The following is a 27,308-nucleotide window of genomic DNA, read 5'->3' as shown; positions in this document are numbered from 1 at the left end:
GTATGTCATTATGTCATGTCAAACTAAAACAATAAACCAGTGACTGAGAATGTGTCGGGGTGCATTTTCGATGAGTTAAGGAAGAAATTCAATGTCTTTATTCTCACAAATAATGAAAACTCAGTGTTATCACAATGATTATTCAATTATTACCCATTCATTAACCCTTTAAGACCAAATGTTTGGAAAATAAGACATGAATTTATTATTCCCTTATCCAGGTAGGAAAACAGTAAAGTGCAAAAGTCAACCACAGGTTTAGGAGAGAAATTGTTAAAATGATGCATGATGGGGCTTTCCCATTCAGAGAAAATGTGTATCACTGAATAGCACCATTGTGTTAGTCACTATATTATCTATAGGCATGGCATATGCGGAGGAGAAATGAAACCACCTTGTACAGTATAAAATATATACAAAACAGTAGTCATGGCTCACTATGTACAGGTAAGAAAAATAACATTATGCAATGTCAGAGGCACATCATGGCTTAGACTGTCTTCCATCCACTTATTATTCAACACGTCACATTTCTTAGGCCATCTCTTCCCACATGGCGCCTTAACAGCTGAACATCTCACCTTGTGCAGTGCTGGCTCCAGCACACTCTGCCTTTCCACTTCCACTGCAATGTACGCACTTAATGTACATGCCCTTCAATACACTTATCTCTTGTGTCTTCCTTTCATACACATTAATTTCTCACTTTTCATGTCTCTCTCTTGAATGTATGTCACTCGTGGCAATGAAAATGCTTGTATAGAAGACAGTGCAGCGTGGTAAAAGACTTTGGATTCCTGGCATTTGGCACAGGAAGACAGTGGAGTAAATATTCAGTGAGATTTAACTCCCCCTAGTGGCTAAGTTCTTCCATTACAATATTTTGTTTCCTCACCAATATTCAAAATGAAAAAAAGAGTAAAGTGTATCCTTAAGGATGTAGATGGGTCTGTTTTCCTCAATGTGTATGCATGGTGCAATAGTCTATATCAACATGTTGATATGTATCTGTTTTCCAGTCTTCTCCATGGCACCACTCTTAGGTTCCTTTCTTTGACTCCCATTCCTGAAAAAAAAGAGAACAGGCAGCAATTTAGTAACAACATTAAATAATCTCCATTTCTCCTCTCTCAAGTGGAACACACAAATTATCTATCTATCTATCTATCTATCTATCTATCTATCTATCTATCTATCTATCTAGCTAGCTATCTAGAAAGAGAGACAGAGAGAGAGTGCACTTGGTGGGTAGTTGGTGTTTAGCACTGAGTCAGTGTGAAAAGTCCATTAGATGATCACACATGCTGCTGTGATACTATTAACCTCCTATGGAGCCTGAAACAGAAAGCTATTCATAATGACAGGCTGTGGAAATGATTCAGGCAGAAAGTGTGTGTGTGTATGTAAGAGAGGGAGAGAGAGAGAGAGAGAGAGAGAGAGAGAGAGAGGGGGGGAATAGCTGGTTCAGTCGTTGTTACCTTGGCCTTCTGCATCACTGTTCCTTTAGTGGAGGCATAAAGAGACGGAGGTCTCTTACGCATCTCTGAGGCACAGTTCACTGGTAAAGACTCACTGTAGATATTCTGGTTCTTACTGTTGCGAACCTACACAAATAGAAAAAGTAAAAATGTGTGTGTGGCCTCATACGTTTGTGTGTGTTTACATAAAATCTACCAAAATCTACCAGTTTACCTTAGCAGGCGGTTTAGCCTCCACCGGTGCCCCCAGCGCCCCGCCTGCCAGGCTCTTCCTGAGGTTTTCTTTGACCTGGGTGAGTCGGAGCTCCAGGTCGACCCTCTCAGCCTCCCTCCCTCGACAAGCCTCCTCCAGCTGGGACACGCGCTCGCACATGGAGGGCTTCTGCTTCTCTGCTCCATGGACACATACAATCAGAGAGACACAAGGCACCTGATGTAGCAACAGTAAAATCTCCATGGAGTTTCATTTCCTCCATTAGATGGTGATGCAGTCTCAATATGATATAATTCAGGGTGGCTTTGAAAACAGACTGGAAATGTATTATGTGGAACCAGAGGAAATTAAAGGGATTAAGAGGGGATTTTCATACCCATGTTGCTAGTGCAATAATAATAATGTGATAGTTTATTGATCCCCGCAGGGAAATTCTCTTTTTGCTTGGCCCCCCTCCTCAAGGAGGTGAGAGTACAGGGTCAGATACAGAACAGGCACTCAGTGTCTTGCTCAAGAGCACTTCGGCAGGGCGGACGCTTGCTGACAGTAGGGCTTGAACCCAAGCCTTCCAGTTGAAGGACAGACTCTCTAATTACTAGGCCATCCGGCTGCTCAAACTTAAATAACTAACATACAACTGATAACAGCCAAAACTAGGGCTGCAACTAATGATTATTTTCATTATCAATTAATCTATCGTTGATTTTTTCGATTAATTGATGAATCATTTAGTCTATAAACTGTTAAAAATAATGACAAATGCCCATCACAAGTTACCAGAGTCTTAAAATGGCTTACTTAGCCGGACCAGCAGCCAAAAAAACCCCATTAAGTATTTATTTTATTATGATATGAAATGGAGAAAAGCAAGCAAATCTTAGCAATCTCAGCGTTAACCAACAAATGTTTGGTATTTTTACTTTTAATCAAAATTGTATCAAAATTCAAATCGATTAATTTTCTGTTGATCGACTACTCAATTATTCGACTAATCGTTTCAGCACTAGCCAACACATACATAAGGTCCTCTTCTGTATGAGGAAGACCTCAAGTACATATGAGCAAGCTGTTATGCTTCTCATCTTTATTCTTTGAGGCTACAGCAACCAAGTGCATTTTTCTGATATTGAAGAGTTCAAATTTGAGTCAGACTTGAGTGCAGCAATTACTGAGAACAGCTTGAATAGCCTCTGCTCCCTCGTTTTGTTTTGTTTCCCCTTACCGGAGGCCACCTTCAGCCCCTCCTTCAGCTCTCTCTTCTCCTGTCTGAGGGTGACCAGAGCGTTCCGGATCCCATCCCTCTCTCTCTCCAGCTCCTCTGTCTCTTTCAGGTAGCGCTTGGCGTCCTCCTCCGCTCGCGTTTTCCCATACCTTCCGTACTGGTTGGCATCTGGGTGGAGAGGTCAGAGGGGAGTAGAGGTGAGGGGTCAAAACGTGCAGGGGTTATGGGAAGGAGACGCAACATCCCACGCCGATCTGCCCGCCTGTCTGCCAGCCTGCCTATATCTCTGTCAAACTCCCCCTCATTACTCCGTGTGAGGAGTTTGAAATCCCCCTGTACAGTTAACGCAAAAGGGCAACATGCAGCATTTTACCTTTTTCTCATATTCAAACAAGGGAACGGAAAAGAAGTATGGCACGATGAAAGGATAAGAGACAAACACACACACTCCCGCAGAGGGAGAGGTCGGGAGGGGAGACAGCGGATCTAATGCGAGTGTCTAATAAATCTCAGGTTACATCCTGAAGCTCTCGGCCCCGGAGAGCGCAGGGTCTTTGATGTGTCAGATCCTCGACACAAAGCCCTGAGAAACAACAGTGAGAAGAGCGCTGGGAGAGCCAACCGCACCAATATCACTTTTCCTAGACCCAGAGAGCCTATCTTCACTGTTTGTATGGGAGAGGCAAACTGACAGAATGGAGCAAATGGGAGAGGAGAGCGAAGAGGGAAGAGATTATGAATGGAAAGTGAGAAGATGATTGAGCGGATAGAGGCAAAGGGGAATATTGAGCTAGATGAAAGCTCATACACCATGACTGTCAGCGATACTTGAATCGATAGACCAATAAAGGGATTGTATGACTAGTGTAAATAAATCTGAGGGGAAAGAACAGAGCGGGGAGCTTTTCGATCTATGCCTCCTCCGTGACACAAAACTGAATTATGCGGTGCCATCTATAGCGCTTCTGTTTTCTTAAAGGAGAGCGCTGCACTTATTATTTTCTCGACTGAGACAGATGGAAAGCTGAGAAGGGCGTAGAGCAGGAGAAACACAGGAGCGCAGGTTCTAAAAAAGATTCGATCCTACGTATAGTTCAAGAGGCAGGGTTCTCCAAGAGCAAAGGGCCTCTTACTCGAGCCGGTGCGTTTGAGGGAGACAACCGGCTTGCTTCTGCCAGAGTCGCTGCCGGAGAAGCTGGAGCGCCGCTGCTTCCCTTGGTTCCCGGACTGCTGCCTGCGCTTCTCCTCTGGCTGGGTGGAGAAGAGAGGAGGAATGAAGAGAGGAGGGGGTGGAAAGGATGTGGGAGGATGCAAACAGATGAGAAAGACAAGGACAGAGAAAAGGAAGAAAAAAGTTGTTAATTAAGTTGATGTGTTTAGACTAATTGTTTTAGATTTATAGGCCTGAGACTGCTGAGGAGTATATGTTTGTGTCTGCATGTGATGAGAGCTAAGCTTTAAGTGCATGTCAGTGGGGTTAAGAAAGGGGTTTACAGGCTGTAAAACTGCCATGACCTTTTGCCTCCCTTTCACCAGTATGATCGCTTTTTCTTTTCCCAATCTTTTTTTCTCTCTCTCTCTCATACACACACCCACACACACACTGCTTTCCCTCTGGCCTACAAAGAGTAGTCATTGATAGGCGTGTAACAGAACACTGTCTGTTCAGATGAATGATCAGGGGTGTCATATTCAGACAGTGACAGTCCCCAACAGCTGCACACACACACACATAGCTACTAATCTCGGCACATGCAAGTGAACCCTTAAGACCGGGACTAACCCTTATACACAGAGTTCAGCTGGACTTGCATGGGAAATGCGTGTGTGCGTGTTTCAGCGCATGTTTGTCCCACCTGCATGTCCTCATTAGGAACCTCATCGTATGTTCTGGAGTCTGTGGAGGTGCTGCTGGAGGACGTAGCCCACCTAGGATCAGAGAGACAGAGATGAGAAATCACAGCTCCAGCCGCTGCCCCGGCTTTGACCTCGCCCCAAACATCCCGACTCCCCCTCAACTCACAGGAAGGAGTGTCGCGCGGCGTCGCGGATGTTAGCGATGGTGTCCACGTCGACGTAGTCGTAGTGCAGCGACTCCGGGTCTGTCGATGAGCCCGTCTCTGCTAGCAGGACGCCCAGCCACCGCCCCAACTCCTCAGAGCTGCCCGCCTGAAGAGAGACGGGAAGAGCAAACACTTCATTCATGAAATCTTCAAGTGATGCTGAACTGCGTTTTTTTCTCTCTCCATTCACTGCCATTGTATGGTGAAACAGGTCTCAAAATCACACTTTTAGTATGTAAACGAACGCGAACAAAGCAGATTCTGACAATATATTGTTTTTAAGTGACTCTCTTTCTTTATGTTTATTAAACCTTTCAGTTTGAACAAGTGTAACACCGAAATCCGGTCGGAGGAAACTTATGTGGATGTTGACAGGTTTACCAATAATTGTAAATAGGCTGCTTTGTTCAAGTTTGTTTATGTGCTAGAATTGTGATTTTCAGACCTGTTTCACTATATAATAACAGTGAATGGAGAGAGAAAAAAACGCAATTCTCCAATCTCCTCTACCGGAGCAACAGATAACAGAGAATCGCCAAATTTGGGGTTATATGGCCAGGAAGCTACACAACCCAAGGTACTACCAAAGTTTTTCATCACTATATATATCGATATTGTTGCTCGCAACAAATAACAAATAATATTAGAAAGTAGCCTACCTCCAGAGCAGCCACTTCAGTGCTGGCCCGTAGGATGCGGAAGGCAAAGGGGTGTTTGGGTCCCAGACCTGGAACCACCTCACAGCCGTGGAGAGGGAGGGAAGGCATGGAGGTCCGCGGGTCTCCTCTGTCCTGGTAGAAGTGCAGGGCGCCTCTGCACACACAGCACCACTGTTCCCTCCATACCTGGTTCAGCAGCACTGACAGGTAGCCTGCATGGTGAGGCGGGGAAGAAAAAATGATGGATATGCAAATTCAACTGGAGAGGGAGGGGAGACGGGGATCAGAAGAGTGACAGTGAAGCAGGGCCGCACCTTGTCGGGGGTCGCTGTAGGCCATGCGGGGATCACCGGGACGAGGGGGCTTCTTCTTCGAGAAGCTGATGATGCGTGTGATCTTACGGCCCGCTGCAAAAGCCCCGCGCTTCACCTTACCTACATAGAGAACAGAAGGATGAAACAGTTGCTTTTGGACCAAAGGGTATTATATATTTATCTGGGGGAATGTCAAAGCTTGTAATTCACTCAAGATGTGTGATAAAAAACAAACAAAAAAAAACCTTTATATCGCTATGGACAGATTAAAACTAAAAAAGATGAATAGAGATAAATATAAAAGAAATAGTTGCTGTGATGATTTCAGGGTGTGTGTGTGTGTCTCTCTCTCACCATTCTCTCTGCAGTTGTCTCCTGTTGACACGCCCACACTGTCTGAATCTGATGTGTTCTTCTCTGCAGACAACCGCTGAGGGAAGAGCGCGCACACACACACACACACACACACAAACAGAGCTTAGGCAACACATTCTCAACAGTTGCATCCAAATCCACCACAAGATCTCTATGTCAGCCAGGATCAAACAGAGCTACTCTACCAATTAAGAGCTCAAACACTGAACCTGAGAGAATCCTTCAACAAGCTTTCATATTTACATCTTTGGATGCTCTCGCTTTCTTTTTTCCTCTCTTTTTCTTTCACACACAGTCTCATACCCATAAACACATACCCATCTGTCTCCTCCCTCCTCCTCCCTCCTCTGCAGTGGTTCCCTCTCTCCAATCTGTGCCGGTATTTACGGCTCGTCCTTTGTAATTTACGCTCTGACAGGGTAATCAGGAGGATGTGCCTGTTCCAGCGCTGGCGGACTACCACCCTATCATTGCTGTTTTAACACCCAATTACACAACATATCTCCACTTTGTTCTGGGAGACAAATACAGGGATCACCGTGCACTGTGTCATGCCAAACAATTGCTTAGGAAAATTACTGGTGTCAAGGCAATCGCCGCTCGCCACCAACTTTTCCTTACTTCTGCTGTGAAGATGGAGGGTGAAGAAGACAGGGCCGCGCTGACACAAACACCCTCCCTTTTACACTTACCTTGTCAAGTTCAGTTTTTCTAGGAATGATGGGAGAAGCAGATTCGTCAGGTCCTGTCGCCTGGCCGCTCACTTCTCTCACAACCTGTGGGGAAATGTTACAGGTGTCATTCATGCCAACAAGGACTATAACTTCCTCTTAAGGTGTGTCTCCTCTCACTCTCAAAAGTCCTGTGCTTGTAACCATGATAGATGTGTGTGCTACCAATCAAGACAAATCAAAATGTGACGCAAAGGAAAGTATTTCTGTTAGAGGAATAGGCTTAACTGACTTCTCCAACTCTGTTACACACACACACATACATACACACACCTGGCCTCATCTAATGCATATGTTGCATGTCAAAGTGTGTGGGTGTGCGCCTCACCCTGAGCCATCTGTGCGCCTGCTCCTTGCTCTGCACAGCCAGCACCAGTGCGTCTCCGTTGGGCAAGGTGAACCGGAGCTCATGCCGCTTCCTCTTGCTGTCTTTCGGAGCGTAGACCACAGTGCACTGGGGCAGCAGCAGGTCCACATAGGGACAGGTGTCCTTTGAACTCTTATAGCACTGCAGGAAAGAGGACGCATACTGCAGGTTCACAGAGAGCTTGAATATCAGTGAATATGTGTGTGTGTGTCTGGAGGTGGAAGTGTTTCTTGTATGCGTGCGTTCACCCGTTACACCCTCTCACCTGTAGTCTGTTCTCCCGTATGACGGTGAGCTGTTTGGCCCACTGGCCGAAGCGTTTCTTGCGCAGCAGGAAGGCGCAGATGCGACAGTCCCTGGCAGGAGGCATGGAGCTCTCGTCCGAGGGCCACTGATGAGTGAGTCGGACCCCGGGGCTCCTCTCCTCCTCGTCCTCCTCGTAGGACTCATACGAACTGCTCAGAGCGTCGGAATCATTGTCTGGGAGGAGCGGAGAAAAGATTGAGTACGTGTGTGTCTGTGTGTGTTTTGTTAAGATTTCCAGGAACTGCTAAAAAACTGCTGTTCTTATCCTGTAATCCTATTTAATTTGCGGGTAATGGCGTTCTTCCTCACAGGAGTTTTTGCGGCGTGAGTTTATGCAGGTAGGGGGGTAGTTGTTTTCAGCATCTTCATAGCCGTCCTCTATAGAGTTGGGGGGGCTGGAACTGCCTGGAAATGAAAGACATGAAAAGAGCCCCTAATTAGACCTCATGTTCTATCATCCAAATGAACCAGTACTTTGTAACTACCTTTGGAAAAGCGCTATATGAATGCGGTTATCATTATTATTATTATTATCACCAAGTACTGAGAACACGGAAATTCCTCAGACTAAAGTAGGTTTTTATAGCAAAATGACACAAAAGGGCACTGAGTTCTGCACAGGAGGGAGGATGCTGACCTCGGGTGATGATGTACTCGGGCATCTTGCCAGGACTGAGGGGCACGGCCTCCTCGTAATACTCCTCAGGAGGAGGGGTGGTGGGCAGAGGGGGAGGAGAGTCGGCTGAGTGGGGGGCTGGGGAGTCTGCGCAGCTCTGGTGAGGGAGACACACAAACACAGTCGGTATGCAAAACTCTAATTTCCTCTGTAACCAAGAAACAGGAATTGTTCTCTAGAAATTCACTGTTGAATTGTATTTTTCTTTATTTGTACTATTTTACACATTAATAAAAGGAAAGACATCAGAAAGTGTTAAACAAATCAAAACTATCTTATATTTTAGATTCTTTAAAGTAGCCACCCTTTGCCTTGATGGAAAGGCAAAGACTGTGGAAAGAAATTCATACATAGTCATCAACTTCACTATTTATATTTGTCTAAAAAAACACATTTCAAGCATTTAAGCATAAGCCTTTAGATCAAAATGGCTTTAAGAGAATGAAAAACATAATACATTCAATCAGGTGTGTCCAAACTTTTGATTGGTACTGTACATCATCAAGGCCCTGCTGGAATATCTTAAAAAGCAACTTGCACTCTATATAATATCCATAAGTTAGACAGATGGGCTCTGAGAGCACAAGGGAGGATTCCCAAAGAGTAAAAAAGAGAAATCCTAACTCATATCAAGAGCTCAGAGTGTGACAAGTATGTGTGCATGGAAAAACCCTGTCAAAGGAATACAGTCTCTCTCTTTTTCCCCTCTTTTCTTTCTCTCTCCCTCTTCCACTGCTCATTTGGAGGTGTAATAGTTCCTCACGGAGCTGTAGACAGTCTCAAAGGAGAATGACATACGGACAGTGAGTGACAAAAAGATGGATGGCCCTGTAACAGTAACAGGGCTCTGCAGCTGGACAGAGAGCTTCACTCACTCTTCAAACTCACATCTGTTTAACTCACATCTGTCACATAGTCGCATACCGCGCTGTCACCCTACTTCCAAAATACTGTATAAAGCTAATGTTCCGATATCCATGGAAAGGGAAAAGTTAAGCGATTCAACATGTATTCAGGGATTTTTGTCACTTGCCTGTTTTGAAGTTGTGGTTCTCTCCTCAGTTTGTGTGTGTTGGTCTTGTTTCAGATCCTCTGCAGCATCTTTCAGCTCCCCCAGGTCACAGTCTATAAACGACAACAACATGGGATCAAACTCACACTTTTAGTATCTAATGAGAACACGATTCAGGCAGGAGAGACAGTATATTTCACAGCTCCACAGCGGAGGATGAACTCACCGAACGTCTCAAAGAGGGATTCTACAAAGCTGGTGCCATTTCTGTAGACCGCTGAGTTCATATAGATGTAGTCTGTTCCTGACACTGGAGGGAGGAAGAGGCAAACACACACACATACTGTACAGTAAGAAACCATCTCAGTTTGTATTTCTGACATTATGACCTCTAACCTGTAATCTAGAGCAGTGGGTCCCAACCGTTTTATCTCTGGGCTCTCCTAAAGAACTTAATGGATGCTGATTTATCTCATTAAAAGCAAATTATGTGTGTTTTTCTTATTTAAAGACAATAAAAGTCAGTAATTAAATAACATTTGCTTTAGTGATTCTACTACATTTACCTAAATGAGTATATTCCACTTATTTTTCTGTGAATATCTCCTTAATCTAGAACGAGATACTAGATTACTGCTATAATGAAATGCATGGACGTGACCAGTGACTGCTGTCTGAACATCAGACAGATTTAATGAGTCAGTTCGTCCATCTCTAGCTGCTCTCTCTGACCTGATGGCTGTATCTGCTGGAGGAGGTTTCGGACGCAGGTCTTCTTTTCCTGCGTGGAGGAGCTGAGGTTCTCCTGGTCCAGCAGCTTCAGCAGGACGCCCAGCTCACTCACCAACACCTCCATCGCTACACAGGGGGCAAAGGTCAGAGGGCATGGGGTCAGCGAATTTGGGAGATAGGGGCGAAGGTCAGACTGACCAGACTAAACAAGCACCAGGTGTATGTCCAGCTCCATTGCTTTCTCCGTGTCTTTGCTTCGTTTTCTGTCACTTTTGCTTTACAATGTGTCAGTATCAATCTGCCACCCTATCACTGGGTCTTCCTCCTTTCCTCCTCTCTCTGTTACTTCCCAGACTAAACAAACAACAAACGCCACACCGACAAGAAACATGTTTGCCAATCGCTCATTAACCCAGAAGAAAAGTGGAAATGAAGCTACCAAAAAGAATAAGTCGAAACTTAAGAGATCACACAGCATATATGAACAGAACATAATGCAGTGTGAGTGGAGAAAAACAACGCAGCACTCTGTGGCAGCACTGAACTGTTGTTGGCCCACAGGCGGATGGGCACAACCCCAAAGTTCAATCAACTGTCAATCTCAACGCTAAGAGAGTAATTTAACTGCTCTGCAAAGAGTATAAGCATGTTGGCAGAAATACGAGATTCTGACAGAGAAACTGAAGGGCCATTTACGGAGTGCAAAGCAGGCCAAAATGCACTAGCAGGCAGAATTTGACTCACTGGGACTTGATCTTTATCTAATAGCAGATGTTGCGAGGCTAAAGACAGCAAAGTCTCACAGTCTCACAAAAGCAAACTCAGCCTCTCAGATACTGTATGAAAGATAGACGGACCGACCGAAAGACAGACAGACAGACCGACCTCCCGCAACACACACACACACACACACACACACACACACACACACACCATTTAACAGGGCTCAGCAGGTTCTGTAACAATTGACTCAGGATATAGGAATATATGATTCACATCATATGTTGATGTGAGAGGTGGGACTGGACCACTCCCCTGTTTTCAGAACAGAACTTAAATAAACCGTCTGGCTCTCCCAGCTGCTGGACACTCCTGAAAGCCTGAGAACAGGTCCGGGACCTGCTGGTGATGTGTGTACGTGTGTGTAAGTGTGTGTGTGTGTGTGTGTGTGTATGTGTGCGTGTGTGTGTGTGTGTGTATAAGGGGCTTTGGGATTCCTCCTTCATTTGAGTATGCCAAACACAAGCCAATGCCACCAATCACAGCACACATTCCTTCCCTCTTTCTCTATTATTTTCCTCTCTTTTTCATCACTTCCTTTCTACACTCTTTCTTCTCTTTCCCTCCTACTATGTATTTCTGCTGCTGTCATCCAAAAAGCATCGGTGAAACCTGACAACTGACTGAGTCACCGCTGGCACACTTGTCCTGTTTCCCCCCCTCCTCCTTTCCTCTCTCCTTCCATCTCTCTCACTGCTCCCCCCCTGCCCCATTTTCACAGTCCGACCACATTAGACCCACTGAACCATGCTTCCTGCTGGGGTCAGCCACGGGACAGTCGCTCCGCCAGGAATCTCTTTGTTTGGTGGGCGGTCGTATGGCAACAGGACCTGTTGCACTAAAAACACACAGGCATGCACATACGTACACACATGCACAAACACATGTGCGCACACATACATGCATGAACACTGTGTATTTAGTGAGGTGTGTCAATAGCCAACCTTGGTGTTGGGCCCTAAAGTGCCCCTGTCAAGCACACTCAACCCAGCCTTTGTGTGTGTGTGTGTGTGTGTGTGTGTGTGTGTGTGTGTGTGTGTGTGCAAGTCTCAGGAACAGCCTCTTTGTGAATTCAGACAGAATGTTGGACTGTTGGACATATATCTCTGACAAAGTAATCTTGTATATAATCACAACTGACAAGCAGAAATTCTTGATGAGCTAGATGATGTATCTGGTGTTTGTCAATGTGTGTTCTCCGTTTCAGAGAGAGAGAGAGAGAGAGAGAGAGAGAGAGAGAGAGGGCTGCTCCCACTCCTTAAGACATACTTTCCTGAGGTGGGTCTTCCTATGGGCTTAACAATGCCCTGCCAAGGATACAGTCAAGAGCAACTTGGCCAAAGACAGAGTTGCGGCTAGGTGTGTGTGTTTGCCTGCGTCTGTTTAACCACTTTGTCTTTTTTACTAGTGCGGTTTCCTTCCATTGTAATAAAAGCAAGCTTGCACATACTCTCTGAGAAGCTGGCATGAGGAATTGATTCAGGCAGGGACCCAGAATGCCTATTTTCCTCATTAGGCCTCCATTCACCCTGGGGATGTGAGAGGAGGGGAAGGGGGGGGGGGGGGGGAGAGGGGGGAGGAGGGATGTGTGTGTGTGTGTGTGTGTGTGTGTGTGTGGGGGGGGGGGGGGGGGGGGGGGTTAGGAAACTCGCGAGAGTAGGATGTCTTGGCCTGGTCAATGCTGTCTCCCTGCCAGAGCCTCCAGCTGTTTAGACTCTGGCTCTAGTGTACAGCTGGGCTTCCCCTAACCTAATGGGAGACAAAACCTTATCCACAGCATGAGTCAGTCTGATTGCGGAGAGTAGGTGAAATTTACACCACTCAGCAAAGCGCTACATCATATATAACACAGAAATCAAGACAATGGAGTTGGCGTGAACAAGGGACACAACGCTCCTGCTCTCAAACAACATAAACATATCGCTTGGACCGGCGCTCTTCAAGGCCGATTATCCAATTTGACGATAATAATGCTAGTCCAGTGGTGCCAGCTGGAGCAGAGAGGGGGTAGCTCATAGTATTTTGGCTGCGTGAGGCGTAAGACCACCCTTAGTCCCTAGTCATCCCCTTATAATCAACACCACACTACACAGCAAAGCCAGCCACACGGTTTCTCACACATCTAAAAGGGCGCATGATCCCTCAAATCTCTGCTGCACCTGTGGAACGTACGTATGTGTATATGTGTGTGTGTGTGTGTGTGTGTGTGTCTGTGATCTGTGTGTTTACTCCACGCCAAATAAAACAGACTTTGAGCCCACCACTCCAGGGAAACTACACACACATATGCTCATAGCTGATAATGCCACATCAAAACAGGGCGGAGATGGTCTGATTTAAATCAGACCGAGGTGGAATTGGAATATTTGCAGTTATGAGAAGGACAAGTAATTCGGTTTTATGTAAAGTCAGAATGCTTTGGGCGTTTTGAGGCCAGGGGTAAAAAAAACACCCTGAAGGCATGTCTTACCTGCAAAACCATCTTAGACAGCATAAAAGAAGCGGTGCAGGGAGTACAAAACCCTCTGAGATACACAACCGCGACAAGCAACGTCTTCATCATCAACATTTCAAAGCCGTGGTGCCAGCAGGAATGTGCGGGTTATTCAGAGCGGAGGACACACTCAGACGTTTACCACCTCACACTTGTTTGGCAATCGTTGTTAAAAACCCGAGAGACATTCCTCACCTTGTTAAAAGTGCGTGACTAGGCAAAGTGCGTTTGTGTGTGTATGTCTATGTGTGTGTATGTGTGTGTGTGTGTGTGTGAAGTGAAGCAGAGAGAGTAGTTTGTTTAACAGTGGAAGCACAGATCTTTAAAACAAGCTTGCATTAGCAGACATTTCTGTACAAACAGAGAGAGAGAGAGAAAGAGAGAGGGAGAGAGAGAGAAAGAAAGAGAGAGAAGGGAATGAATAATGTCAGCAAACGGAGCACCTGTGCTAACATGTCTAGCGAACGCTGATATGAAGAATAATGTGACCTCATTTGGGTGCCAAGCTTTTCTCCATGCCGGGCTTACTTATTATGCTGGCACACAAACACACAACACACACACACACACACACACACATATAGAACTTTTAAAGCAACAAAATTCAACCATTCAACATTTCAGCAACTCCACTTTACCACATTGTTCCAGGCAGGAATTCCAGCTAATCACACTCCACTATTGTTTGCGAGTCTGGGTGCCAAACAGTTGCTTTCTCAACAATGCTACATTGCTTGTTGTGTTGGTTTCTCAGCGAGCTGGCATGAGGCTTGAGGCATGAAATGAAGGCTGGGACTTGGCACAAACACTAATACTAAACATACAGTCACCTGATATCTCGGATGTCATCTCATGTTTACAGAGCTTCACAGTCTCTCCATCTTCCCATATCTTCACACATTTGCATATATTTAAACTTTAAATATCTTTGTAACACCTTTGGCTTTACACACCTGCTGTGTTGATATAAAGAGGGGGAAAACCTCCCTTTAACACTCACCCTCAACAGTAGTGGTCGAGAGTCCCACCATGTTCCAGAGTTCAGGAGAAGACAAATTGGTTCATTCATGCACTCGAGCAGATAAGAGATATTCCAGAGTCAAAGCCTCCCTGTGTGCTCGGCCCTGTGGAGTCTTTGTAGTGGAGGTGAGTGTTGGTCTGCCTGCTGCTGAACCTCTCCCTTCCTCCCTCTGATCTGTTATCTCTCTCTACCTCCCTCCCTCCCGTGCTCCCTCTCTCCTCCTCTCTTTTTTCTTGGGGGGTAGGGAGATGCTGGTGCCCTGTGAGTGTGTGTGTGTGTGTGTGTATCCCTGTTGGATCCCCCACTGCTGTAATCCTAGGGATCGTGTAGCACCTGGGAAAGGCTCGCTGTGTAAATACACACACACACACACACACACACAAACACACACACACCTCCATTAATGGCTAACTCACATTCTTTACCTCAGCCTTTCCCTCACTATACATTATTAACCTTTAACTACAGTTGTACACAAGCTACAATAGGGCATTGTCCTACTTTAACGACAGTAGAGGGAATTGGGAGTTATTTGGTAAAAATGCCACTAAAATGTTTCCATTTCCCAGTGAAGTTGAGTAGATATAACACACTATCAAATCTCTATGGTATTCATTTTATTCGCCCCCAAATATAGGGTGAAGCAGACAGGGAGAGAGGGAGTAGAGGCCGTGGGGTTTAGGTAGAGACAAGTTGAGACTTTTCAGAGTTGCACGTGGATGACTTGTTGCCTTGAGGCAAACTTACGGGCCCCCAGCACGATCCAACACGCTGCCTTCAATCACACTGGCACTAACGCTACACAAACAGGCTCTGAAGCACACAGAGACACACACACAGCAAACTATCAGACAAGAAAAACAAGCAAAAACACTCTGAAGATGCATGTGACACACACACGTGCGCACATACAAGCAGAAACAAACACACAGAGACAAAACACACAACTGCCTCGTAAGTGTAGTATTTAGATAAAAGATAAGGCTTTTACTGTTTATCAGTTCTCCCTATCACTTTTCCCCCAGATAGGAGACAGTGTCAGTCTGGCTGTCTGGCACCTTATAGCAGACTGGTCTTCAGTTTAAGTGAGGATTTGCCTGGAATAATGTACAACACAGCAAAACAGTCACTATAAAGTGTAAACACACAAGAGTAGATCTATACTGAATATATAAAATATTAGGACCGATTGCTATTTTGAATCCCGGTGACAGCTGTGACCCTGTTTTGATTTCACCTATTGAATCCACTTCAGTTATGAAGGAGACATGTAGATGAAAGGGAGGAGATGGCTAAAGCATGTTTAAAGTACTAATAGACATAATTTTCATATAAATAAATGTCCGTTTTGCTACTCTCTATCGCCAATTGATATAGCACAATAGTGCTGTTATAGCCAGCTCATTAAAGCTTTTACATTTGATGTAAACCATTAAATCATAAATAGAAGAAGAACTGAGTAGTTAGCATGACCAGCGATAAGCCGAACAGACAAGAAAAGACCAGTAGCTACAGAAACACAAACTTCATCAACAGAAAATTCAAGGAAAAAGACATCACTGTACTGGCAAACTGCGATTGAGAAGTGATCTCTGGGAAATGCAGTGGAAAAACACCACAGCAATTATCACTAAAATACAAACAAACAAAAAAAACTGAGGATCTCACAGATTACCACTTTAAAGCCTTGAGACTTACATGAATCTGATGCATTTAGAATTTACACTTGTGTGTAAAACATGCAAAATATCACTCAGAGTTCTTCTCAGAGGATTTCAAATGTACTCTCCCTGGATAGGTCAGTGTAGAAAAATGGAAAATCAGTTGTCTAAACATGTAGACAGGAAGTCCTATCATACCATCTAATATGATACACAGTCCAGACCTGGCATGCAGCATGTCTTGTATTTCCCAATGTTTCCTCTAGCTGTGATGTGGCAGGAGCCGCAGACACACCCTGCTGGGCCTGGTTACGGCCTGACACACCAGCTCCTCACTGTGACTAAACCATCTGAACTCTGACCTCCCCAGTAAAGTTGTGAGCTCACACTGAACCCTGGGTGCCAGAACAGGGGTGGGAAAGCCTGCGACATGCTGTAAAAACACACATAATGCCACATGGCTTCTCACTAGACCTGGGGAAAATTGCTATCACATGTTTGTTTAAATGTACCTGGAGTATTCAACAGTCGGGTTTACTACATCAGGACAATTCAGATAGTTTCTGGAAAGGCATCAATCAAAGAGAATTGTGGAATTGTGCTAAATTGACATTCAAATACTTCCCACTAATGCTCAAAACTCTCTGATGCTTATTGTACTGTCCTATGTGATACATCCCACCTATCTGTTACATGAGTAACGTCAAACAAACCATATTATGTGCAAATATTATTTGAGTGAGCAAGAGAGAGAGAGAGGGAGGGAGAAAGACTGAGATAAACATGTACAAAGAAACAACCCAAATTCTATACATTTTCCAGATTATCAGTCAATGATCCATTCCACAATATAAAATGTAAGTATAACTTTAACTACGTAGAGAGATGCATTACCTTTCTGCTAGACAAAGCTGCTGTGAGAAACTCAGAGGAGTGTACCATCTGTGACTCCACAAGAGATCAGTATCTGATGAAAGCTGCTGAGTTTGGCTTGGAAGTCTCCCCTTCCTTATTGTCTTTGGAAGTGTTGGATATACGACCATTTCTCAACCTGATCTGACATGAAAGAGCACTGCAGGTTGAAGAGTTAGAAGTGTCCAGAAACGTGTTGTGGGAGTCTCTCTCTCTCTCTCTCTCTCTCTCTCTCTCTCTCTCTCTCTCAGCAGCGAGGCCATCTCCATGATATGACCCAGCAACTTTTGAAAGGCTAGCAGGAGAAGAAGAAAAACATATTTGTGCAAATGCACAAAAAGGCATTATCTTATCTCATGTTAAGTGAGTCACAGGAGAGGGTTTTACTTAAAGAGACAGCAGGGCTTGAATGTTATCTCCATGCTGTCTGAAGGCTATCTCAATATTGCATCCTGAGTCATCAAAGCTGAGACATGTATGGTTCGAAAAAATAGCTGAATCATGACATATAGAATACAGATGGAGAGAGAGATGTCGTATCTCCCTGTTGGAAAAACTGCAGGCTTATCGCACCCATCACATAGATCACTGAAATGTCTGTGTGTGTGTGTGTATGCATGTACTAATGTAAGTGAGGTAAACCAGATGGGCAGGTAACAGATGTGCTTGCGGTTTTCATGGCGTGAAGAGCTGTGCCAACAATGTATTCTCTCACCAGCCCGTGCCCTATCATGATAAAATCCCCTCCCACTCTGCTCCTCAGATTCCAGGCATTTCCCAAGTGTGACTTACTCTCCTCTCCCCAGCAGAAAAGCATGTCTGGGCATTCAACACCAGCTATCTGATGAGTAAGTAGAGACAATATTGGCTCACAGGTAAGATAGTACAGATTAGTGTGATGACTGCAACTCTGATCCAGTAGTTAAAGGTCGTGCTGGCTCTGCTTCAGTGGACAAACCGCTGAAGATCCTGATCCTGATCTTATTCTGCTTGCAGCCTACAGAATGCCTTTCCTGTCCTACATAGTTAATGGGCTGAGCAACTGTATGGGGGTGCCCCATGTGCCCCATATAGAGATGGACTTCCCGTCTGGGCTGATGACATCACCTATCACCTCCGGCCTTCTGTTTCCTCTTCCTGTCAGCTGACCCACTCCCACTTTTACTGTACTGTCTCCGGTGGCCCCGTTCGAGATGCACTAGATTCCTATGCCAGATAGAATTGAACGCGCCTGCTGCACTGATTGTATTTCAAAGGAATGAAAATATAATGAATACGCTCCAAGAGATGAGGATTAACCTTTATTTATTTAACCAGGTAGCCCCATTGAGAGTAAAGATTTCTTTCTCAAGGGAGAACTGACCAAGCATGGCTTTCACATGTACTTATACTGTGGATGGAGAGTCTGACACACAGGGCATACAGTAAACATATGCACGCTACAACACATGCTTCAGTTGGACACCAGGTGAGGTGAGCATGTGGAAAAACTTATTTGGTTTGGAAGGGGTCATAAATGTATACGAATCAAGGAGAGAGGAGGAAAAACATGTCCCTCCTACTGTTTTTATTGTACATGAGAAGATGCTTGGGGTTATCATAAAATACAGCGAGGAGATCACACTTCATGATACTCACATGCAGATACAAGTGCACACACAAACACACTAAATGCACAAGTGATGGCAGTTGTCCAGGGAAAAAGATGCTGTGAACATGGGAATAGAAGTCATTATGCCCCAGAAGGTTATTCTAAACTTAACTGGCTGGTTCACTGACAGACTGACTGGCTAATTAGCTGCTTGCAAACTCTGACACACTGCTTTCCATCTCTGAGTCTCAAATTAGACAATGTACTATACAAAAGAAAATTACTTAAAACTTCTATTTAGGCCATGCTGCACCACAATTAATTTCAAGCCCTTCATCTCAGAGATTTCATTCTCAATAAAGAAGAACAAAGCTTAGGTTAGATTCACCTTCTTTGCAATTATTTTTAGCCGTCATTTAAGGAGGGTGTATGTATCCTGGGTCAGCCAACCTCTAGCTGGAACATGATTCCTTACTTCTTCTAATTGGGCCAGTTACTCTAATGAGCATGTCACAGAGAGAGAGAGATCTAGTCATTAGGTTGTTGGGACGTTTCCATGGTGACGGAGTGGAAGAGTTATGGGTTTGTGCGCTCCCACTCACCTGTTGAAGCATTAACTGGCTTTGAAGGCTGACCACGGAGCAGTGGGGAGCACTGAGGCTTTGATGTTCACATTTGACTGAGCACACGCACACATGCATGCACGGACACACACACACACACCCTCTAAACCCACAACTACATGGCTTCACTGCACTTGAGTAATCTGCTTCACCCGCATGTGGGAAGCAGCAGTGATAGCATGGAGCTGCTATCACAGCAACGATAGAGTCAAGGACCCTGTTTTCAGGTCAAAGCACTGCTGCTCATTTTCCCCTCTGACTTGTACCATGTTCACTGTGCTCTTGTATACTATAAGTAAGTTCAATAGCACTGGCCAGGTGGTAACAGTTGCATCTGGGTATTTGTCAATATAGGGTCGTGTCAAACGTCAAACGTCATAGAACTGACCAGGATGTAGGGGGCATTGCTCTCCCTCTCTGAATGAGTTTTGTCTGCTACTCTGTCTTAAACGTCCTTTTTCTTTCCCCTCGTTCTCATTTTTCATCCCTGGCTCTCTGTTTTATTCAGGTCCGAGATGGCACAGAGGGCTTGACTCAGCCTGCTGCCAGACAAAGACCCTACAGTGCAGTCAGTATTAATCAGATCCCGTATCTGCCCAAAGTCCTATGAGATCACCACAATGCTATGCCTCACTCACAGAAAAGTATTCACACACTGAGAAAGATGCTATTCTGCAAGTGGAACCACTGTTTTACTGATGTTGCACAGACATGGGTAATATACACAGAACACACATGCATGGCTGCAGACACATGCACACACACACAATCACACGCACACGCCTGCACACGTGCACAGAGGGGAAAAGGGGCCGCTTTGTCTCCATTTGGGATTTGTCGTGTTAATGGGAGGTTGACCGGAGCGTTGTCTTCAGTGGTTCACCAGAAAACTGGGACACAGTTTTTATATCACATAACTCTCTGTCCCTTTTTGCAAACGCCTGACTCTAACTATAGTGGAGGGCAAAAGTGGAAAAATGTCTCATTTCTCCTTGGAAGATATATTAACTAATTTAAAAAGGGTACATTTATCATGGATTAATGCCGAAGGGAAACCTCAGTCAAAGAGTAAAGATGTACTGCTCATTTGAATAAATTCTGAAATGCACTAACATGTTGTAACTGGCATTGCCTAAACAACATTGTACAGTTATGGGTGTGTAAAGATATTGCGAGTCTGTATTAAGAACACTGCAGATTAATTTATGCCTACTGTATATCAGAAGACTGTAAACAGATCTCAGGTACTGTATAACATTTTTAATCTCTAGTCTTTGCGACCCACAGTGGTTCTAACATCCATTTTCTTTTGTTGATGTAGCTGTTTAAGCATGAAGGTAGTGTAGGTATGAATAAGGCCGTATAGGGAGAGCGTAACTACTATATTTATGTATTAACATTCCACAGAAAAGTGGAGGACAATAAAGTCTGACATTTTTTGAGTCATTTTGTCCCTAAAGCAGAGTCTTCATGTCATCATCTGTGCTTGCAGCAAGATGTAAAACATAAAGAACTCTTTACTTTTAATGAATTTAACTCAGTGAGAGAGCACTCTCTCTCTCTCTCCCTCTCTCTCTCTCTTCTATTCTTCTCATTTTTGTCCCCATGATGAAATCAGGGTGGGGACTATGGATTGGTCTCCATCTGTTCATCCATTCGTCCATTCATTTGTCCATTACACATGAAAAAATCTCTTGTGCCCACAGCATATGCACAAGAGTGATTTTTAGAAAGAGCTGGTAGATCATATACATCTCCTGCATCAGTAGTATGCCGATAGATATCAAAACAACCAAGTTTTTTTTTTTTTTTCTTCAAGACCCTGACGACACTCATCAACCCAGAAAATTAGATCAAAGTCAGGAGAGCTCAAGAGCTGTTTTGACCAATAAAGGTATAGCATTAAATCAAGTATTACCTTATGCCTGGCAGAATAGAATGAGTCTAATGAAGAACTTAAGTGAGATTTGATGAGGGCTACAATTTCACAGGGAACAAATACAGAAAAATACAGAATGGCACTTCTGACTAAACTTATTCATAATGCTAACTCTAACCTCAACTAGTCACTAAGCATTGAAACAATCAGCATTTACTGCAAAGAAAAGAAAATATTCTGTGCACAACTCACTATGTTTGTTTGTTGATAGGAGTGCAAAGGCAAGTGAATTTCTTGTCTTGGCTGTGAAGCCTGTTTGGCTGCAAGGGAAGATGCATTTTTGGGCTGGGCTGAAGACACCATTTGCCCTGGGCTTTAACATATTACCAGTTTAACATTTTGATGTGCACATGCCTGGAGGCGTGGCCAGAACGGCCCAACCATCACTAGGGACGCCTAGTCTTGTTCTTATTGATTGAATTGATTGATGGGACACACATTCTCAATGTCTAAAATGTCTAATTATTAGAATGCTTTGGGGTTTTTTTTATCTTTTAATATCTTTTGTTACTCTTTTTCATCTGTATTCTGTATTTGATTGTACCTGATTCATTCACAAAATGACTGATTTTCAACATGAGTTTAAACTGTTCCCTTGCACTAGCGAATACAGATAGTTTCTGATACAAAATATCAGAAACACCACATGGAAAAGGACTTTAACAGTGAAGTAACTAAAACTCAACTATAAAGGCAGCTGCAGTGATATTAAGTTGAATGCCAATAAGCAGCATGAGTCAGCTTTTAAAAGAGGCCTGCAATCATCACTCATGAGAATCACTTTCAAAGCAACATGAGAGAGTTACAAAGAGGTCAAAAAATCAGTGCCTGGTGTATCGGTCACAAGAACTGCAGAATTATTTAATGTGGAGAGGGGAGCAGTCTCAAAAAGCATGACAACATAATGCAAACAAACTGCATTGGCAAAGAGGATCAGCAAGTCGGACCTCACCAACAGGGACAGGCTTAACGTTACTAAACATCACGAAACCCCAGCCTCAAAAATGACCACAGAATTGAATCAACACCCCTGTGACATAGTCTCAACAAAAACTACATGTTGTGAGCTTCACAAAGCTGGTATATTATGGCAGGGCTGCCATTTTGAAACCAGTCTTATCCAAGGCCAACACACAAAGAGGCACAACCAGGTGTAAAGACCTGAAAACCTGGACCCCTGAGCAATGGAAACAAGTCATATTGTCTAATGAGTGGTCTTTCACACTTTTTCCTACATCCAGATGGGTTTATGTTTGGAGAAAGGCCAACCAACAAAGTCTGTTGCCAAGTGTTAAACATGTTGGTGGATCTGTAATGGTATGGGCAGCCATCTCAGGGAAGTCATTAGGTCTGATGATCTGCATCGTTGTATAATGACCAAGGATTATGAGGCCATTTTACAGGACCAGGTTCACCCATATGGTACAAATACCGTTCTCTCATTATATTCCCATATTACATAATGATGCACCTATACACACTGCTAAACAAATTCAAGAATGGTTTCATGAACACCAGGATGAAGTCAAATGCCTTCCATCGCTTCCCCAATCACCACATCTAAACATCACTGAAGCTTTACTGGAAGTTCTGGAGCATAGAGAAAAGTAGATTTCCAAGTCCTTCATCTCTCAAAGAACTGGAGGCTTTCCTTCTTGAAGAACGGTCCAATATCCTCTACACACAGTTCACAACTTGTATAACGGCATTCCAAGGAGGGATTGAAGCTTTTCTGAAGGCAAAGGGTGGCCCTGCTCCTTATTAGGTAATTGATATTCATATATTGTTAGGTGTTTGTTATTTTGTCCACTCCCTATATCACACATCTTTCCAAAAGTACCAACAGATTGAATGAAGATCAATAAATATTTTCATCTGAAGTAATCTCAAATTTGGAAATAAATACAAGGAATACATTTATGTACATGCCTAAATTACACACTTTTAAAATAATGTTGTCTCTGTTGACACATACTGACACTGAGATTTTCTTGAGATAAAATTAATCTATTGTTAGATGATCTTAAATTTCTGACCATCCCACACAAGACAAAAGTCGGTGTCAGCTGCAAGTTCCAAGAAGGCGCTGTTCAAACCGCCAACCTGGAATTACCACAGACGCCGGAAAAATTACTATTGCTATAACTGTATGTATTTACTACTTCAAGTATGCTAAATTATGGCTGTTGTCATATGGTACAAACACAACAGAGGAACAGGTTAGGTAGGTCTTGTTGCAACCAGAACTCTTGCTTTGAGCCAAGTCACCCCAATAAATTCGAATTTTCCCCGCTAGTGCTATTCCTTGTACCTGAATGCACGCACACCCCAGGCAGACACTTTTCACCCTCTGATAAGGAGAAAAACAGCACATTTTAACTGTCATATGGACAGTATAGCCTTCTCCTGTAATGTTGTACAGCATATCGCCATGGATACACTATAAAAACAGCTGTGAAGCGAATGACTATAGCCCTTACACAATGCACACACACACACACACACACACCTTGTACAAAGATCCCCTCATCTCACTAGGGGTTGAAGAGGGGAATTCCACTTCTTATAGCGCTGGCACATAATAGCCTATGATTTACAGTGCATGCATGATGGGGCAGACATACTGAACTATATGTACTATACTGTATGGATACCTCAACATCAGCATGTCTGTAGACTTCTTATGTCTAAAAACTATGGATAAAGTGTGATACAGCGAGCAGAACAAGCCCAAAAAGTTGTACAAAACTGTACATATCAAGGATGTTAAAAAGGTTGGACTCAAGTTGCTTTTGCTGTGTGAACATGCAGATCACATATCACACATCATTACATACATAAGAAAAATGGGATAAACACACAAACAATGTGGTCACTGAGCATTAGGCAAACGCTGAGAGCAGACTGGATTTGTTATTGTGCTCATTTGCCCTGCTAACCCATATCCACTGAAATCATGTTTTAATTCAACTGCTGCTAATTCAAATCCTTGTTTACACTCAAAGACATCCTCTGCAGGCCCGAGGACTCGGCTTTGTGTCGAGCAAAATTTAATTATCACTCAGAGCCACTGGCTGGTTTTAGGCCAGTATGTGAATAACAAATTTGAGGAGAAATCACATATTCCCCACAGAAACACACACACACACGCACGCATGCACACACAAACACACACACACAGGCTCTCTTTTCATGGATTTATCTGTGGAATGTGGAGCATTCCAACCCTCTCATCAGAGAAAAGGTATGGATGGATGGGGGATTTCATGTTTATGCAGCAGACTTGTGCCTGCATGAACAGTGTGTTTCATTTATGCATCAGCTGAGTCTGTAGCGGCAGATCGCTGTTCTGTCCACAAGTTCTTCCATATGCTCCAAAACAGTCTGACAATAGGCATGATTCAACAACATAGCCAGGGTAAATCACAGACAATCCCACCACTGCAATGCGTCTCTGCTCAGGGGACAACCTCTCCCCTCTCACACCCACCTGATGCTCCAGTTCTCAGAATGCACATTAATGAAAACAAAACCTCTATTACACTAGCGCTCCAGTTGGCTTGGGTTGAGCATATCTAATGCTCTGCTGAGTTTGTCAATTGAGAAAACGCAAAGTAAGTCAAGACTTCAAGAATCTTATCAGATTTAGAATGACAAAGGGCAAAGCCAAGCCCTATCTAAAGATCATGACACAGAGAGAAGACATTGAGGCAATGTACATGCGCAACAACTATGAGTAACTGTGTGTTGTCATACTTCTGATCCTTGGAGATCAGATGTCCACATCCATGCTGAGGTTTACCTCCACTGGCTGAAGAAGTTCCTCCCTGGGCAAACACTCCTACCAACAGGCACCGATGTGAGGAGTGGGGTCAAAATGTATTCACGTTTCCTGACAACAAGATGTTTAATTGATGTATAATTAAAGAATGCTGAACCAACTCCTTGGCCACTGCTGCCACAAGCTCTCACCTCCCTCTCACCTGCCATATCAGGCTTGATATCTGAACTCACAACAAACATCAGCTAATTGCACACAACAAGATTTTAGGGTAACAAAAGGGGCCTGAAATAGCCTTTATGACAAACCAAGGAAAAGTCATTCAGCAACAGCCAATCAGGGGACTCAAAGATTATAAAAACGGCAGGGATGCTCCCCAGGGGAACGGCAGCCGTCACAGTGTGTTTTCTCCCGCTGCCTTTACCCAAACAGAAAGCTGAGATGGATTCAGTCAAGCAAAATTCCTGTGTTTGTGTGTGTGTGTGTGTGTGTGTGTGTGTGTTGAGAGAGGCGGGAGTGACAGAGGAGGAAGTTTTCACTCATCCAGTGGGCAGATAGGCTATATCCCAATAGTCTAGAAAGGACACTTCCTTCTAAACACACATCCTGTACGAATAACTGTAAACATGCGGGTGACATCCACGTAATCCACACACTCTGCCAACTGATGAAAGTGACGAAGGACAGAGAAGAGGCAGATACATCTCAGAGGTCTTTTCCTATTTTAGATCAAAAAAGGTGGTGGAAACAAGAAGAGGAAGAAGAGGGGAATAGTACCATACAAGTAGTTTGCCCTATTTCCCTTCACCTCAAGTCAGTCTAGTAAAAATGTCCATAAAGTTTGGCCTCATAATCACTTTCATGTGTCTACCTGCCTGGCGGCTGGCAGCGGGTCTATGAAGAGCACTCAACTGCAAGTCTTTATAGCACTGTAAGCACCCAGATGAGACAGCAACACCAGCTGAAGCGTAGAAACAGCCCATACAAAATGTTTTCAATATCATATCTGCTCATTTAAAAAGGGGAGCTGGGTCATAACCTGCCCTCTTAATGTTTTCACTTCTCACTTTAAGCCAGAGCCTGCTAAGAGGGCTAGTGTATTTGTTTTTAGTTACAATGTGGAAAACATGCTGTACTGTGTAGGGGGCAACTACACCCCTCCCAGGGAAAACACATGGGGCGGAAACACATTTTGTATTTCTAGCTATTTCAACACTGAAGCAGATCTCCAGAGACGTCCATGAAGAGGAATTCACTGCTGGTGGTTTTCAATATCAAACCATTATTACCATGACTACCTAATCTCAAAATATCTCATCTCCACGTCCATCTATTTACCTTGACTCAGGATCAGTGAGATTCACTTTCTGGAATAACAATCAGTCTTTGGATCAACACTTGGTTTTCTACCTCCCCGAGCGGCTGGACCACAGTCACTTTATTTACATTTGGCCAAAGTGCAGAACCAGTGTGTCTCAGATGTTTTACAACAAGAGGGAGAAAACTGGAGAAGACCCAAAGGAAGTCTCCATTGTACATCATCATGGGTGTTCTTACATACTGTACTCCTGAACAACCATGGGCAGAGAGAAAGAGAGAGAGAGAGAGAGAGAGAGAGAGAGAGAGAGAGAGAGAGAGATAGATAGATAGATGGGAAGAGAGAGAGAGAGAGAGAGAGAGAGAGAGAGAGAGATAGATGGGGAGAGAGAGAGAGAGAGATGAAGGAACAGTGAGAGTCAAGAGAGCTGCAGTCAAGAGATGTGGGAGGGAGGCAGGAAAACAGTGTGGGGGGTCACTTTGCAAACGATTCAAACCGCTAATACAGTAATAGATATCATAACAGCAAGCATGCAAACATAACTGTACCTTCAGACTGGCATGCAAACTGCATGGCGGGACTCAATCCACTCAGCACCACCTCACCACTCACCACCACCAGTGTCCCAAGATATGAAGAGTAAACTTACATTTGGAGTTGTTTGTGTCCATTCCGCTGGTGATGCTGTCCAAGGGAGAGTTGCCTTGGGCTCAACCAGAGACAGACGTGATTTCGTTTGAGCGCGGGCCCATGAGTGAGTGAGTGAGTGAGTGAGGGAGTGAGGGAGTGAGAGCGAGTGGACGAGCTGCTGCTGACAGCTACAGGCGATACATTAGAGATCCGCAGGTCGGGGACTTGCGGCAGGCGTTTCCTCTGCTGGGTCCTAAAGTCTGCAGGAGCTCCCTTTACATGCCCTCCTTAAACGTTTACAGAGCTAGACAAGCAAAATGTTTCCTAAAGTTAACACAATATATTCTGAGTGTCTCATCTACAAATGAAAAAAAAAAAAAACAAGACAGAGGAGACCAAATTAGATTTT

At 44.1% G+C, this 27,308-nt stretch overlaps 1 protein-coding gene across 3 annotated transcripts; it reads right to left on the bottom strand.

Annotated features, from left to right (window-relative positions):
* Positions 1–83: 83 nt before the first annotated feature.
* On the bottom strand, positions 84–27,050 carry afap1l1a (actin filament associated protein 1-like 1a). 3 transcript variants are annotated; one of them, XM_071903136.2, is made up of 19 exons: positions 26,919–27,050; positions 10,150–10,275; positions 9,644–9,727; positions 9,439–9,530; positions 8,367–8,502; positions 8,039–8,134; positions 7,689–7,903; positions 7,385–7,564; positions 7,018–7,101; positions 6,305–6,380; positions 5,951–6,070; positions 5,637–5,848; positions 4,938–5,083; positions 4,771–4,843; positions 4,048–4,165; positions 2,915–3,082; positions 1,693–1,868; positions 1,479–1,604; positions 84–1,066 (listed from the first exon to the last, which is right to left on the bottom strand). In XM_071903136.2, the coding sequence occupies exons 1-19, from the start codon at positions 26,938–26,940 to the stop codon at positions 1,040–1,042; spliced, it is 2,277 nt and encodes a 758-aa protein (XP_071759237.2). In that variant the 5' UTR covers positions 26,941–27,050; the 3' UTR covers positions 84–1,039. The 3 variants fall into 3 exon arrangements, with proteins under 3 accessions (XP_071759237.2, XP_078145192.1, XP_071759229.2); XM_078289066.1 differs by lacking the exon at positions 26,919–27,050 and adding an exon at positions 17,000–17,120; XM_071903128.2 differs by lacking the exon at positions 26,919–27,050 and adding an exon at positions 14,424–14,598.
* Positions 27,051–27,308: the final 258 nt, after the last annotated feature.

Source organism: Centroberyx gerrardi, chromosome 16 (assembly GCF_048128805.1).
Source record: "Centroberyx gerrardi isolate f3 chromosome 16, fCenGer3.hap1.cur.20231027, whole genome shotgun sequence".
NCBI lineage: Eukaryota > Metazoa > Chordata > Actinopteri > Beryciformes > Berycidae > Centroberyx > Centroberyx gerrardi.
The sequence above is the reverse complement of the archived record's forward strand: the minus strand, read 5'-3'. Positions and strand labels throughout refer to the sequence as shown.